Source organism: Saccopteryx bilineata, chromosome 4 (genome assembly GCF_036850765.1).
Source record: "Saccopteryx bilineata isolate mSacBil1 chromosome 4, mSacBil1_pri_phased_curated, whole genome shotgun sequence".
NCBI lineage: Eukaryota > Metazoa > Chordata > Mammalia > Chiroptera > Emballonuridae > Saccopteryx > Saccopteryx bilineata.
In genome coordinates this window covers 223,198,934-223,215,274 of record NC_089493.1, presented here as the reverse complement: position 1 = coordinate 223,215,274, position 16,341 = coordinate 223,198,934, and the positions used below count along the sequence as shown (strand labels likewise).

The following is a 16,341-nucleotide window of genomic DNA, read 5'->3' as shown; positions in this document are numbered from 1 at the left end:
ACACAGTCGCCTGGGTGCACGAAGCTTCTGAGCCCGGAACCAGCAAGGAGAGGGAGGCAGGGCGCGGCCTGGGGAACTCCAGTGGACTGGAGCTGTGGAGGTCGGAGCCTGAAACTTTGCAAGATCGGCTGCAGGGATTCAGGGACAGCGCCAACCCACCCCGGCAGGTGCAAGAGGAAGAGGCAGCTCCAGAATCCCACGGCCAGAGAACTGAGGCATCCGCGACTGTCCCCGGTGCTGGCCTGAAGCCGCCGGGCACTCCCTGCTTCTGCTGCTGCGCCCCACGCCGCCGCCACCGCCGCGGGGCTCCGGGAGCAGGCGCAGCCAGAGAGGGCGGCGGTGGTGGTGGAGGAGGAGGAGGTGGAGGTGGAGGTGGAGGGGGCGGAGGAGGAGGAGGGAAGAGGAGGAGCAAGGGGTGGCGGATGGAGCCCCGGGCTGCTGCGGTGGGCTCGCCCGAACAGGCAGCGGTGTCCTCCTCTTTCCAGGCCCGGCTGTGGAAGAACTTGCAGCTGGGGGTGACCAAGAGTAAGGGCAGCGGCAGCAGCAGGCGCGCGGGGGGCCAGGAGCGACGCACTGCGGCCACCCCGTCACCCTCCCCGCCACCCCCAGGGGCCAGGCGGGATGCCCTGGCCGGCGAGGGTGGCACGGGCAGTAGTAGGTGGATCGGCTTCAAGAAACGGAAACAAGTGTTGGACCGTGTCTTCTCCTCCTCCCAGCCCAACTTGTGCTGCTCCTCGACAGAGCCTCTCGAGCCTGGCGGCTCCGGCAGAGCCGAGCAGGGGTCCACACTGCGCCGCCGGATCCGAGAGCATTTGCTCGCTATGGGAAGGGGGCCCGCTGCCGGAGCGAGCGGCGTGACGCCTCCTGGTGGACGCTCCCCGGACTCGGCTCCCTCTTCGTCCTCCGCATCATCTTCCCTGTCTTCCTCACCCCAGCCACCCCCGAGGGGGGACCGTGCCCGAGATGAGGGTGCACAGCGTCGAGGCCCCGCGGGACACTTGTGCCATCAAAAGAGTTCTTCCCTGCCGGGCACCACCAGCCTGGAGCAGCTGCTGGAGCCGCCTCTGCCTTCGGCAGAGCCAGTGCGGGCCCCCGCAGAGCTGCGGGCCGCGGAAAAGGGCGAAGAGCGTGGCAGCAGCCAGGTGCGTGACTCGTGCCGGGGGGTGGGGGTGGGGGGGCGGGGACGGGACGCCTCCAGCTCCGGGCGACTGCGAACCCGGGAGCTGCAGGGCGATGCGAGTGCTATCAAGTCCCATAAATCAAACAGTGGAAAGAAAACATCCCGCTCCTGTTTAGTAAAGATAAAACTTGTACCCTGACTTTACTTTTGATATAAATAACTTTCTGAGTTGCTAATGAAAGTGGAAGTATTAATGGTAGCTCAATAGGGGGAGGAATGAAGTTAGACATAATTTAGGATGCTTTTTGGAGGTCTCCTAGAAGGACTCTCCACTATGTCTCACCTTGTCGAAAGAAAAATCCAACAACTTAAAAAAAGATTACAACCGTGTGTGGTAGTGGTGTGGAGGAGCCAGTGTTGTAAATGAATCGTTTGCGGGAAAGAATAGAAATATGGAGAGATGACTTCTCGGTGAATGTGAGGTAATGGCTTGAAGAAAGCCTTAAAGCTGGAGTCTGCTAATTTACCCACACTCCGTTCTTAAAACTCCCGGTGGTGAGCGGATCGCTGCCCAACAAGTGGCAGCCTGAGCTGCTCAGCTGCACTAGTCAAATACGTTCCTATGGCCTCTAAGATCTAATAGTCATCTGAGCGGTTTCCAGTTGCTGCTTTCTGCATCGTGCTGACTCTGATCACGCAAGTTTGGTCAGAGAAGAAGCAAGTGAAAATGTGCATGTAACCCTGTTCCACTGAGCGGCTGCGTTCACTCCCTCGGTTTTGCAGAGGAGGAGGCTCTCCTCTTGTAAATGTTCATCAAATCGTTGTTAGGGTGAGCAAATATTTTGAAAGTTCCATTCTGCCAGGGACCTAAGGCATTCTTTTCTTTCAATATATCTTAGTTTGTTTAAGCTCATCAGTTTGACTAAATTATTGTTAATGACATATACATCAAAACTTTAATTAAATTAAAAGCTGAGCTACAGAAAACAGAAGGCCTTGATTTGAAGGATGAAATGTGGGAATAGATGTGCTTTCAGGTGAGAAATTTTATAGTTCATTAGTATAGTCTCAGAAAACAAAGCAGAATAGGAGTGTTTTATTGTCTAATCAATACAATTGCTTGCAGCATCCTGATGTTACTGATGTTTGAGGAAACACTTGATGTTCTAGAAAACAGTTTTAGTTATTCTCAAAAGAGTAGGTAGATATATTATTGCCAAAAAGCCGAAATAAACCTACCTTTCCCTTCATCTTGAAAGAGAATTTAATACAACTTCTGTTTCTGGTTTCAAAAGTAAGGTAAAAAATACTTTTAAAGGGATGTCTTAAATTCAGTATAGTTGAATACTATCTATTTTAAAAAGATTGAATTTTGAGTGTGTACATAATCCTAATTATAGGAATTTTAGAGTTGAGGTATTGTTTACATTTGTTTTATGAACTTTTGCAATCAAGAATAATAAAACAACAAACAATAATTAAATTATTTTGGATGGTGGATATATTACTGCAAATGTTAACTTGCTAAATTACATTGCAGTTCATTGAAGCAAGATATTGTGAAAGCAAAAACAGAGAATTCTGAATAGATGTTCTTCTTTCTTTCTTTCTTTGCCAAAAAAGTTTTCAGACACCAGTAGTTTTTAGTTTAAAAACACTACTGTGTAAATATGAATTTTGTGTTCAAAAGACCTTACCTTATTTTGGAGAAGGCACTAAATTAATATTATTGTGTTAGTTTATTGTGCCCATATTATGGGCACTTGGTAGCCTTGTACGATTTAGTCCTCACAGCAGTCCTACATGATAGAAGTCCTCATTGCTATTTTTATAGATTAGAAAACCAATGCTTGAGAAAATTAAAATAACCTTTCTAGATCCACATGGTTAATAAATGATAGAAGTTTTGTAGTCAAGTCATTCTCCAGATTCTTTTTCCATGACTACAGTTACCTTTGACAGCTTTTAGCATTTGTTATGTTTTTGAGATGACTTCAGTCCTATTGATTAACACTTTGCAAGTTTACATATATTCTGGAGTTCTTTTTCTCCATTTCTAGTATCAGTTCTATGATAGATTAGCTATATTAATTTGCTCTTTGTTCTCTGTGATTCATTGTTGCATATCTATTATATCACATTTACAAATGACATTATTAATTATACCATCTGTAGTTCTAAAGAAGCTTTTTGTTATAAAGAACTAATGTCTCAATGAAGACGTAGGAAAAATAAAAAAGCTAAAATATGTTTCAAAGAACAGGTGAAAGGTGGGGGTAGACAGAACAGTAAGCCTTGAGGGGCTTGTCCTTTGCTTGACAGTCTAAGAAAGAGGTGCCATTGTTGGTCCTCAACATCTGCTAATGGAGTCTTTTTCTCTGAGAACTGACCAGTTTTCACTGTTAGGAGTCATGAATCCAGGTTTCAGCAGTGCTCTCTCACCAATCCAGAAAAGAGGGGTTCCTCGGTCCTCTAAATATTTCTCTGCCCAATGCAAAGTAGTTGGCTCATTTCTCTGAATGGAGGAGAAGAAATGGGGCCGGAATCTGGAACTAGAAGAGGTCTTACTAAGTGGCCAAGAGTAGGCTTAGCTCAGCAGCACCCTTCCCAGCTCCGTACATTATCTCAGAGACCTCCTCTGGTTCTCCCAGCGCCTCATTTACAAAAATACTCGGTGCAGATAGAGTGGATAGCACATGTAGATTTCAGTTTTATTCACCGTTCACAAGAACAGATGGGAACACATGGAAGAAAAGACAATAAGAGCATTAAATCCATCTTTAGATTACCTAAATAAACTGAACTTTCTTTTAAGGAAGAAAGAAAATTCATTGCAAAAACAAGGCAAATTGCTCAAATTTTCTCTTGGTCTCTGCTTGACACTGGCATCAGTGGTATTCTCCAAAACACTCCCCACCTTTCCATCCCCTAGCCCAGCAGGAGGCCCCAACAACATATGTGCACATACTCTGACACTGGGCAGAGATGTGAAGCAAAAGCCAAAAATCAAATTGGGTTGCTGGAGAAAGAGATTGGGAAGTCACTAATGGACAGTGATTAAAACTGAACAGACTACCTTCCATACCCCTACCAGCTCTCTTGTTATAATGGTTTCTTAAGCCAAATATAACTTTGAAACACACTTGTTAATGTCTTGCACATTAAATAATGTGCATTATTTAAAATAATCTGCTTTAAAAAGAAAAAGAAAAAAGAAACCCCTTTCTTCCAACTGGTTTAGTTCACATGTTGGCCATAATGTCACACCAGATGCATTTCATTTTCTGTAGCACAGTTGGGAAAGACGCTTTCTCAATTTGTGTGCATATCAAAAATATGCCAATTTTATGTATTCCGTCTTGATGAGTTACTAAAATTATATTCCGCTAGAATCAGGGAGTCAGTATTCTAAGATAAAGAGTGAGGAATGAGTATGTTGCATTTTTAGTGTTTTAACAAAAAGCTTGTAGTGTTCATGAATGTTAAAATTTTATTTATTTATTTTTTTTTTTTTACATGACAGAGTGAGCTTTTATTCACAAATGCAGTAAAACATGAAATACTAAATGTTTTGCAGAAACTCAAATGTCTACAAAGTATAAATATTGGTGATACATTTTGGTAATGAGAAAATAAATAAGTTATTTAATGCATACAATTTTAAGGTAAAAGATAGCCAAATAGAAATGTCATCTTTTCACGGTTTGAGAAATACGAAGATCTTCATTTTCAGTTTTTTTCCCCTCCTCTTTTCTTAGGTGGTCATCTTTTTGTTTCCTATAGACTAGCTTCTTTCACCTCTTACAATGCAGGTCTTCTGCTGTTCAATTCCCTCAGCTCTTGTTTGTCTGGAAAACCTTTCTCTCTTCCTCTTATCCATTCGCTCTCTCCCACCAGGCTGTCTACCACAGTGTGGGTGTGAAGGCTGCAGTGAAGGTCCTTTCAGAAATGTACTTTGGATGCTGTCCTTAGTTCCATGCATGAAGTGAGCTAAAATCCCATATAAAAGAGGTATTGTATTATCCTTTGAGTCTTCAAATGCATTTAGTTCATGGATGAGAAACTGCCTGTCCAATGGAACGGCAGGCTGACCAGATTCTGCTATGAGGACAGATGCTGTATACTTATATTTGTTGAATTCCAAATACTCTCGAATTAATTCATTAATAAGAAGGTTTTCATGAGACAATGGTGGTTGGGGTTCACCATCATCATTTAGAGCATTGAAAACTTCAGCTCGAATTCTCGCTTTTAAGTGCCCCAAAACTCCCCTTTTTTCCAAGGTGTCCTTTAAAACAGCCTTCAGTTCGGCGACACTCGCCATTTTTAACGGCCGCCAGCGGCGCGCCTCGGCTCTACGCACCTAAAATTTTATTTTTTAAAAAAATTATTTTGTTAAAATTGTCTTCAAAGAAAAGTAAAAATGTATTTTTAAAAAAGTGTGTAAATTATTCAAGATATGATAGAAATATTTCAAACATAGTAAAAGGAATATTCATTTATTGGGATGAAATTCATGAAACACATCTGTAAGCCCCAATGAAAAGTGGAAAAGTATTTTCTAACATTAAGTCTATATGTGAAATGCATCTTGCTTTATTAATTATCTGAACTTTTAAAGTAACATTAGTAGCTTTTACAAAGTGTGTGAGTGTGTGTAGGGGGAGTAGAAGAGAGAATAAGATTTTAGGACATTTTGGAGAAAGGTGTGAAGTGAAGTTTGCTGTGTGATAACATTCTTGACAATACTGGGATCTTTAGGTCATTCCAGAGAAAAGGGGAAAGAGTGAGAGCTTTCCTTGGAAGTGGAATTATTTCCCTGTAACTTTTAGTCACTGTCCTGGATATCTAGCAGATTTGAGTAAAGCTATGAATCTTGCATAAATGGAAGTGTTATATTGTAGATGTGGTTTGAGATCGACTTGAAACATAGCTCCATAAACGTTAGTAATTGCTGTGCTGTTATTATTATTGAACAGTATATTAAAGTTTTGCCACTGCCACCATTACAAATAAGTGGGTGGTTAAAAAAATTAACAGGGAGCTTTCCTGGTTCTTTTTATTTAATTTGAAGTATAAATGATTTTACTTTCTGTGGTGGCAAAAGTAGCCCAAAATTAATCAATGCAGTACTGGCAACATCACAGCTTCATACTTGTATTCCTATTGGTAAGTAGATGCTCATTATCATGGAAGAGTGAATAAATACTTTACAGATAGAATAGGATTAATAGATTTACAAAGAAAATTTATATTTTGCTCCATTGTTTAGAAATAAGGGATGATTTCACAAAATTAAAGGTTTATAATATATCTTTGGTACCTCAGGAAACACGTAGTGTGATTTCTTTGCTCATGAATATTATAAAAATGTTTGCCAACTCTAGACTGACAAAGAGTAAGTAGTAGTATGTATGGATAACATTGTAAACATTGATGAAATCTGCAGGTTTAGTTAGAAATTAGAGTCATGCATTACTTTTGTTGTTAATTCATACCTATTTACAGTATCATAGCAGACATGTCCTGTTTTAGATGAAACATTGATTTTTTTTTTTGAAATCTGCTGGAAACTTACTAAAAATCACATATTTTCTTGCCTCAACAAGCCAAGAATTTTAAATAAAACCTTATCTTAATAAATGAGGATGACTGTTTGAATACTGACTTTTGGGGAGTTTATTTAATGTGAATGAAATAAATATTTCCTAGAACTTACTTTAGATAAGCTTGCTTGTTTTCACAAAATTATAGTATATGTAAAATTTTATTTAGTATATAAAATTATAGTTGACAAGTTTATCTTTCTATAAAATTAATTATTGAAAGGTGTGAGGACTCTTCAAATCATTTTTTTTCACTTGCCAAGTAATCTTCACTGTTATTTGTGAATTTTGATTTGTCAGCACCATTAGAAATAGCATCTATTTCATTTCCTGCATGATTAACTTTATATGTGCCATTTTGATTTCCTTGTTACTATGAACCTTTTCTTCTAACTTACATCATTTTTTTATAAATCAGGTATAGAAAGTCTTTCAACAATTCAAGGTTTTATGCAGACAGGTCTTCCTCTCCAGTGTATACAGTACCAGTTTCTTATTAGAATCTTCTTTTCAGCAGACTATCCGGCCATGATTTCCCTAATGTCTTCAGATATTTGTATTTGATGTTAGTCTAAATGTCAGCAATGCGAAAAACTATATTTTTAATATAATGAGATTTGAGAGTCCTGTATACTGCCTTCTTAAGAGAACAATTTTCCTGTGAACTCTTTTTTTTTTTTTTTTTTTTTGAGATATTCTATACCGGCCTATTTCCCAGTCTGGAAAATTATAACACATGAGGAACAAATAGGCCTCTGAACATTTTAATATCACTGCTCCCTCCTGAAAACCACACCTGTTTTATTCAGATAGGCCCCTTCAGTATTACAAGTCACACTCTGTTTTACTTAAACCTGAGTTATCTACACTAGCACTGTTAGAGTACAATTTGGCAAGCCGTAGTACAGTCGACCTATTTCATTGGCATTGTACAGATCAGGAAGACCACTCAATAAATGGTTGGTGAATGAAAAATGGAATGAATGGACAGGCTAGAGCTGTTCAGTGATGAGTTCTCTGGAAAAGTTTCAAAATCACTTTACAGCTGTGTAATGATGTTAATGCCTTCTTGTTTCTGAGTCTTTTTAAGCCTGGCAGATGTGTTTGCTATTCCCCTCTTCTCCAGCCCGTAACTTGGCTTTTTTCAGCTTACACTACAATTCTGGTTCACTTCTGAGGGCACAACTGCCTATTAAAGGCTGCCATATTGTGCTCACGTGGAGGATGGAGGAGTGGTTTCTATTTCTGAGGTCTCTGGGCCAGGGATGCATTATCACTTTTGCATCCAAGTCGTTTTGATTTTTGACATTGAAGCCCCACATCTGGATTTCGGACACTTGCTGACATTCCTTATGTACTCGTGATCTCTGAGTCTTCAGTTCTACTCTTGAATGTAGCTCAAGATACTTTCCTGCCTCCTTTATTGCCACTTTCCCTCAACCCCATTTTCTTGCAATAAATTAAAATCCCAGTGTTGATCAAGAGTCCTGCCTGGCCTATTCTGCTTTCTCGTGAGTACCAAGGGTGTGAACTGAAGTTCGGAGACTTGGCCAGTTGCTTTTCATAGTGAATCAGATCAACTGTCCAGTGCCCTGGGATAGGTTTATTTGTAAAACACCCAAGCCTCTCTATGGAAGCATCTATATTGCCTTTTCACTGAATTTGCCTACAGGGGCATTTCTTTCCCTGGAGCACAGGGTGAGAGCTGATTTTTTCACTGAGCGCCTCTCATTCACTTTGCGCCCCTACTTGCTTAACATCACACCCTTTTCCTGAGTCCTGCCTGCCTGCTTCCTTCTCCTTCATACTTCTCTCTCTGTCTCTCCATTTGCAAGGCTGTTTTAGCTCCAGGAGCTATGCTGTCCATTCGGCAACCGCTGGCCACCTGTGGCTATTGAACAATGGAAATTGTGCTGTAAGTGTAAAAACACACACTAAATTTCAAAGCCATAGCACAAAGAAAAAAAAAGTAAAATATTCAATTACAATTTTGTATATTGCTTGCATGTTGAAATACTATTTTGGATATAATGAATTAAATGAAATATATTATTACAGTTAATTTCATCTGTTCCTTTTCATTAAAAAAATGTGGTTACGGCCCTGGTCGGTTGGCTCAGTGGTAGAGCGTCGGCCTGGCGTGCAGAAGTCCCGGGTTCGATTCCCGGCCAGGGCACACAGGAGAAGCCCATCTGCTTCTCCATGCCTCCCCCTCTCCTTCCTCTCTGTCTCTTTCTTCCCCTCCCGCAGCGAGGCTCCATTGGAGCAAAGATGGCCCAGGCGCTGGGGATGGCTCCTTGGCCTCTGCCCCAGGCGCTAGAGTGGCTCTGGTCGCGACAGAGCGCCCCGGAGGGGCAGAGCATCGCCCCCTGGTGGGCGTGCCTGGTGGATCCCGGTCAGGCACATGCGGGAGTCTGTCTATCTATCCCCGTTTCCAGCTTCAGAAAAAAAAAAATTGTGGTTACTAGCAAATTTAAAATTATGTATGTGGCTCATATTTTTATTTCTACTGGACAGTACTGATTCAAAACCAGAGTTCAAACTCCATTGCTCACAGTGGCCATCAAAGTAAAGAAAATGAGCAAAGACGGTTTGATGGCCGGTGGTGACCAGGCAGCCCGCGCCCCTTTGACGCTCTAGCTCATGACCGTCATGCAGTGGTGAAAGCAATGTTCCCAGAGTTTGACATTCTTTGACAGAAGCCAGAAACATGGATTCTTGTAAGAAATCTCCAGAATTTTGAATTTTTGACAAATAACTTGTATATTTAAAAACACAACGGACTAAATACAATGTCTCTCTGGACTGAATTTAGCTATCAGTTTGACCTGACGTGGAGAGTCAGTGTCTGATTTCTCTTCCCCCTTCCTCCTGCTAGAAATATATTATTTGGATCAATACAATGTATTGACCAGGAATGGTGGGATGGAATCCGGAATGCAGTGGGTTGAGGGGTTTATGGAAAGAGGACGTGGGGACAGAGACAGGGCCAAGCAGTTGGGCTCTATGCAGGGATAAAGGAAAGTGGTAGTAGGCGAGTGAGAACAACGCTGGGATGAGCTCAGGGGAAGGTTTTTGGTTTTTTTAATGGATGGCACTTGAGTGGGTTGATGAGTAGAAGCATGTAGAAAAAATGTTGAAGTTAAAGGAGGAAGGGGGTAATCAATAAGGTGAGGTTCCTAAAATCATGTGTGAGAATGGGTCCTGGAGACCAGGGAAGTGGTGGCTTCAGGTAGAAGGTAGATGCAGGTAAGCCGCAGGTTTGGTGGCAGCAATTTGAGGGTGTTTATACCTAATAGCATTTGCCTTGTTTCAAAGTGTGGTTAGAATTTGTACGGGGTTGGGTGTTGCATATTGGTAGTAGAGGGGTGGCGAGAATATAGCCTTAGACACAGAGACACATCAGTGACCTATGTATTCAATGAGTTGGAAGTCAGTACTGGGAGGAGGCCTAGTGGGTGGGAAGGGGGGAGTGGGAAAGAAAGGTGCAAATGAAAGCGTGCCTGCCTGAGGGTGTATCTAGGGCAGTATTAGGGGTCCCTGGAGGCATTTGAGCAGGTGCGACTGGGCAAGGCGAGCCTCAGAAGGGTCAAGTTGGCAGCAGAGGCCCGGAGACCATGCCAAGGCCACAACAGTCATGGTGTGAGTTGCACAGTGACCTAAGCTGGGGGCTGGGAAGATGGAAAGATTTGGAAGACCAGAATGTGGCTGAACTTTCAGGGAAAGAGAAAGTAGAAGGAATTAATCAAAGCTTATTTTCCCTTTTCCTTATGCCTTTGATATTGTTTGGTTCTGTTCAGAAATGCTTTCGTTAACAGTCTTTTTTGCCTGACCAGGCGGTGGCACAGTGGATAGAGCGTCGGACTGGGACACAGAAGACCCAGGTTCAAGACCTCGAGGTCGCCAGCTTGAGCACGAGCTCATCTGGTTTGAGCAAAGCTCACCAGCTTGGACTCAAGGTTGCTGACTTGAGCAAGGGGCACTGGCTTGGCTGTAACCCCCTGGTCAAGGCACATATGAAAAAGCAATCAATGAACAACTAAGGTGCCGCAATGAAGAATTGATGCTTCTCATCTCTCTCCCTTCCTGTCTGTCTGTCCCTCTCTCTGAAAAAAAAAAAAAAAAAGTCTTTTTCTTGGAAAGGGAGAGGGAGGATTGAGTTTTTAATTTGCATGTATGCAGAATGGTTGAGGGTGCCAGGCTCCTGAGTGTTGTATTGTCACCTATTTGCTGTAAAAGCTCATATTCTTTATAGTTATTGTGGATTCTTCCTGAATTTAACAGTTCTCCTTTTCCTAGCAGCACTAGCCACTGAAAATAGTGAGTGTTCGTAGAGTAAAGAAAAGGAAAAACATATGTTTGTCAGTTAAAAAAATTAGGTAGAATGAGAAAACCCCACCTACGTGGCCTTGTAACAGACCTTTGTGGTGCCTGATATCAGAGTGGCTGCATATTTGAAGAAATAGTTATAATAAAAGGGTTTAGAATCCATGGACTCTGTTGGAAATTTTTATTCTTAAGCAATGTACTTTAAACATGATAAAGATGGAAGGTTGGTCTGTGCAAGGCAAATGATCAGTTTTTGAAGATTGCAAATAGTCTCTCAATATAGAAACAATATTCTATGTCCTTAAGCCATATTTGACCCCTGTTCTCTTATTGAAATGCAAAATAGCTTTTCATTAAAAAGAAATCAGCATTCACAGAGTTGCTTTTGCATAGTATTTTCACCACACCAAATTAGAAGTTTGAGTGTTTTCCAGAATATCTTTTTAGATTGGAATAGATTTTGCAGGCAAGTTCTATGTTGTGACAGAACTGTTGCCAAACTTCCTGCTTCGTGGAGTCGGAACTCCTGGAATCAGCCTGGCCCTGCTGACTCCTGGCCCAGAGCAGACCTGGCTGTCCCTTCCCCACCTCCTGTCTTTGCATCCCTCTGTTTTTACAAGGACGCTGGAGGTGAGGGACCGGGATGGGGTCCAGCTGAGATTGTGACCTCACCTGGTTCTCACTGACCTTGCATGTATACCACTTCAACTCAACAATTTCTGTAAATAACATTTACTTAATCATTTTGGTTGTTACCCTTCCGCCCCTCGCTGCTCCTTCTGGCCCCTCAGGCAGCACCCATCTACTCTAGAACCAGGCTGGTGCTTGGGTGACTTGCTAGCCTGCTCTGTGGAATCAGCTGAACGAGACCCCGGGGAGCAGGCGGGATAGGAGGAGACCCACGTTTCACGGTTTCCAGGCCCCATATGCTCTGCCTCTTTTCAGGGAAGCCGGAACTTTGTACAGTATCTAATCCGCTCTCCCTAACATTTGCACTCTCTGGGACTTCAGCTTCTTCTTCCTGGGTGTATGCCAGAATGTGAGGTAGAGCTGTGTGGATCTACAGAACGAGGGAGTGTCTGGTTGTGTCTTGGATGTTGCAGTCACAGGACTATCGGGTGGTCTTTGCTTGGCTCTTTCTTCTCTGCCCGCATGCTACCTGCCTTTCCTCTATTCCCCTTCTCTTTCTTTCTGGGAACAGGAGCAGGGAATATAAAAATTTTTAAAAAGACAAGTCAGGCATCTTTTTTAATTAGAGGCTTTTATAATATATATTTTTTCACACTGAAGTTTAATTAAGTGGCTTCTGTGATGTTTTGACATTCTGTGTTGCTTTGGCACATGCTGTACACACATGTGCGCGCGCACACACACAGGCCTTCATCAGGAATGGTTTCTACACAAACCTATTTTTTCATACACATCTTATTTTTTGCTAGAGTCGAAGATAACGAGAATAACTCCAGAATTTCTCACTTCTAAATTTAATCTGATAATACTAAATGTCAATGATAACGTAATATTTTCAAATGGTTTCACTTTATCTAGTTGGAGTGGCCGTACGATAACCAGCTCACCCAAAGAGAAAAAGGAAAACAATGAGAAGATAGCTTTTGTGGTTCACTATGGGGTGTTTTCTACAAAGGGAATGAGTAATCTTGCTTTGAGTTTAAACTAATGTATCAGGCAGGGGTCCCCAAACTGTTTACACAGGGGGCCAGTTCACTGTCCCTCAGACCATTGGAGGGCCAGACTATAAAAAAAACTATGAGCAAATCCCTATGCACACTGCACATATCTTATTTTAAAATAAAAAAACAAAACAGGAACAAATACAATATTTAAAATAAAGAACAAGTAAATTTAAATCAACAAACTGACCAGTATTTCAATGGGAACTATGCTCCTCTCACTGACCACCAATGAAAGAGGTGCCCCTTCCGGAAGTGCAGTGGGGGTCGCATGTGGCCCGTGGGCCCATAGTTTGGGGACCCCTGGTATAAGGAATGACTTTTCTTCAGTAGAATAATCGTTCTTCTTCAAGAAACTATCTTATAACCACCACGGGAGAGAGATCATGGAATCATTCCTGTAATCTTTTGAAATTTTGATGTCACAATAACTAATATCTATCATTAGTATTTTCAAGCCTGGCCTCCCTGGCTTCATCATCACAAAGTTATCCTTACAAATAAAAAAATAAGGAGGCATTTGGTAAGCTTCTTTATTGATATACTTCAGCTCTTATTTAAGAAAAAAGTGATATCTTTAATATAATAAAAATGTAGTCTCATAATCACAGGAATCTCATTAAAAAAAAAAACCTTGAAAAGAGAGTGAGAAATAACTGAATTGGAAACAAATGGATCTGGTGGCAGAGCATTTCTGTGTTTGGCTGCTGACAGAATGTGCTATTTCTGTTCATGTTGCTAATGATTCTTAGTGTCTTTTTTTTTTTTTTTTGAAAAAATATTTCTTACACTTTTTATTACCTGACTCATCCTCTTAATTGTGTCTGGATTGCATCCTAAGTGGTGTATTTACAAGTGCCCGTTTCATATTTGATTTTTTTTTTATTAACAGGGATATAAGCCTAATGTGAGTTTCAAGCAGCTACACAAATTTTGTTTGTACTTGCTGCCAGAAATTGGTTGTGTGAACTAGCCTCCTTAAGTACCCATAAACTTCTTCATAGTGGTGTCTGGAGCTGTAGGACTGGTCTTTATTATCTTGAAGGAAGTTTTGTTAAAGCACAATACACATTCCACCTTTGGAAGTATTGCATGAGGTAGGTCATGCTTCTTGTGATTCTCCCCAGCCCACTTTGCACTGGTTGTCCTTGTTCAAGTGTATCATCTCCCCTCCAACCTAAGGCTGACCAGCTCGCGGGGCCGTTTTAAAATGGCACTTTATAACTAGTATTAATTGTAGCTAAACAACAGCATGTTTCTTATGTATTCTGTTTTCTCTGTCTTAACTCATTAACTTACTATAACACTTTCTGAAGTAGGCTTATTATTGTTTGCATTTTCTAGGTGAATAAACCGAGCCACGGGAGGTTAAGAGACTTGCCCAAAGTCACTCATCAGCATAATTTGGATCCAGCTTGTCTGACCCATAAGCACTACAGAGGAAGGCTGTATGAAGTACATTGAGCCTGAGAAGCCTAGCTTAGGGGAAGAGAAATCCAGGTGGAAGTTTGGAATGAGGTTTTAAAGCCTCATCTTCCTCCCCCTCTCAGTAGTGACATGACAGCTCTTCGTTGCCTCTGCCATTTCTTTCCCATCTTTCTTATTTCTGAAGGCTATCTCCTAGCAAGTAAATTTAATAAAAGTAGATTTAGTGTAACAGTGAGGAGATGTTCGTGTCAGGCTTACTCGTGGCTCTATCATTTATTTCTAACCGATGGTAAGCCGCTAAGTTCTCTTTGATTGCTAGATAAAGATACGGCTGGCAACGTTTACATCTCAGTCCTACTTAAAAAAATTCTTCCTTAGCAGTTATCCCACTAGATCACTATCAGTATTTCTGTTACTGATTTGTTGTTAGGGACATGTTACAAGTTACACGTATTTTCTATATTATACAGTCTCATCTCATTTCTGTCATTAATGCTTTCTTGTTCCATGAAATGTATGTTACTAGGGGAAAGAAACAAAATAGATCTGTCTGCTACATATTCTTTTTTTAAATTTATTTTATTTTTTTAACTTTTTAAATTTATTCATTCATTTTAGAGGAGAGAGAGAGAGAGAGAGAGAGAGAGAAGGGGGGAGGAGCAGGAAACATCAACTCCCATATGTGCTTGACCGGGTAACAACTTTTTTAAACTAATTTTAATGGGGTGACATTAATAAATCAGGGTACATATATTCAGAGAAAACATCTCCAGGTTATTTATTCATTTAATTATGTTTCATACCCATCACCTAAAGTCAAATTGTCTTCTGTCATCTTCTATCTGGTTTTCTTTGTGCCTCTCCCCTCCCCCCTCTTCTCCCCTCTCCCCCCCCCCAACCACCACACTCTTATCCATGTCTCTTGGTCTTGTTTTTATGTCCCACCTATGTGTGGAATCATGCAGTTCTTAGTTTTTTTTCTGATTTACTTGTTTCACTCAGTATAATGTTATCAAGGTCCATCCATGTTGTTATAAATGATCCGATGTCATCATTTCTTATGGCTGAGTAGTATTCCATAGTGTATATGTGCCACATCTTCTTTATCCAGTCTTCTATTGAAGGGCTTTTTGGTTGTTTCCATGTCCTGGCCACTGTGAACAGTGCTGCAATGAACATGGCACTGCATGTCTTTATGTACCAATGTTTTTGAGTTTGGGGGTATATACCCAGTAGAGGGATTGCTGGGTCATAAGGTAGTTCTATTTTCAGTTTTTTGAGGAACCACCATACTTTCTTCCATAATGGTTGTACTACTTTACATTCCCACCATCAGTGAATGAGGGTTCCTTTTTCTCCACAGCCTCTCCAACATTTGCTATTACCTGTCTTGTTGATAATAGCTAATCTAACAGGTGTGAGGTGATATCTCGTAGTTTTGATTTGCATTTCTCTAATAACTAAAGAAGATGAGCATCTTTTCATATATCTATTGGCCATTTGTGTTTCTTCCTGGGAGAAGTGTCTGTTCATGTCCTCTTCCCATTTTTTTATTGGATTGTTTGTTTGTTGTTGAGTTTTATGAGTTCTTTGTATATTTTGGATATTAGGCCCTTATCTGAGCTGTTGTTTGAAAATATCATTTCCCATTTAGTTGGCTGTCTGTTTATTTTGTTGTCAGTTTCTCTTGCTGAGCAAAAACTTCTTAGTCTGATGTAGTCCCATTCATTTATCTTTGCCTTCACTTCTCTTGACTTTGGAGTCAAATTCATCAAGTGCTGTTTATAACCAAGGTCCATGAGTTTAGTACCTATGTCTTCTTCTATGTACTTTATTGTTTCAGGCCTTATATTTAGGTCTTTGATCCATTTTGAATTAGTTTTAGTACAAGGGGACAAACTGTATTCGAGTTTCATTGTTCTGCATGTGGCCTTCCAGTTTTCTCAGCACCATTTGTTGAAGAGGCTTTCTTTTCTCCATTGTGTGTTGTCAGCCCCTTTATTGAAAATTATTTGACCATATATATGTGGTTTTGTTTCTGGACTTTCTATTCTGTTCCATTGGTCTGAGTGTCTATTATTCTGCCAATACCATGCTATTTTGATTGTCATGGCTCTATAATATAATTTGAAGTCAGGTATTGTAATGCCCCCAGCTTTGTTCTTTT

At 41.1% G+C, this 16,341-nt stretch overlaps 2 protein-coding genes across 8 annotated transcripts in view; one reads left to right on the top strand and one right to left on the bottom strand.

Annotated features, from left to right (window-relative positions):
• Positions 1-422: 422 nt before the first annotated feature.
• Positions 423-16,341, top strand: part of MCTP1 (multiple C2 and transmembrane domain containing 1) — a 580,456-nt gene continuing 564,537 nt past the window's right edge. For 6 of the 7 annotated variants that reach the window (XM_066273828.1, XM_066273827.1, XM_066273825.1 and 3 more), the window contains exon 1: positions 423-1,142. In XM_066273828.1, the coding sequence (XP_066129925.1) occupies positions 423-1,142 (720 nt within the window). The remainder of the gene's footprint in view (positions 1,143-16,341) is intronic. The other variant, XM_066273830.1, reaches the window with a different exon arrangement.
• Positions 4,810-5,444, bottom strand: LOC136336270 (centrosomal protein 20-like). Its single transcript, XM_066277794.1, has 2 exons — positions 4,919-5,444; positions 4,810-4,886 (listed from the first exon to the last, which is right to left on the bottom strand). Exons 1-2 carry the CDS (start codon positions 5,442-5,444, stop codon positions 4,810-4,812), a joined length of 603 nt encoding a protein of 200 aa, XP_066133891.1.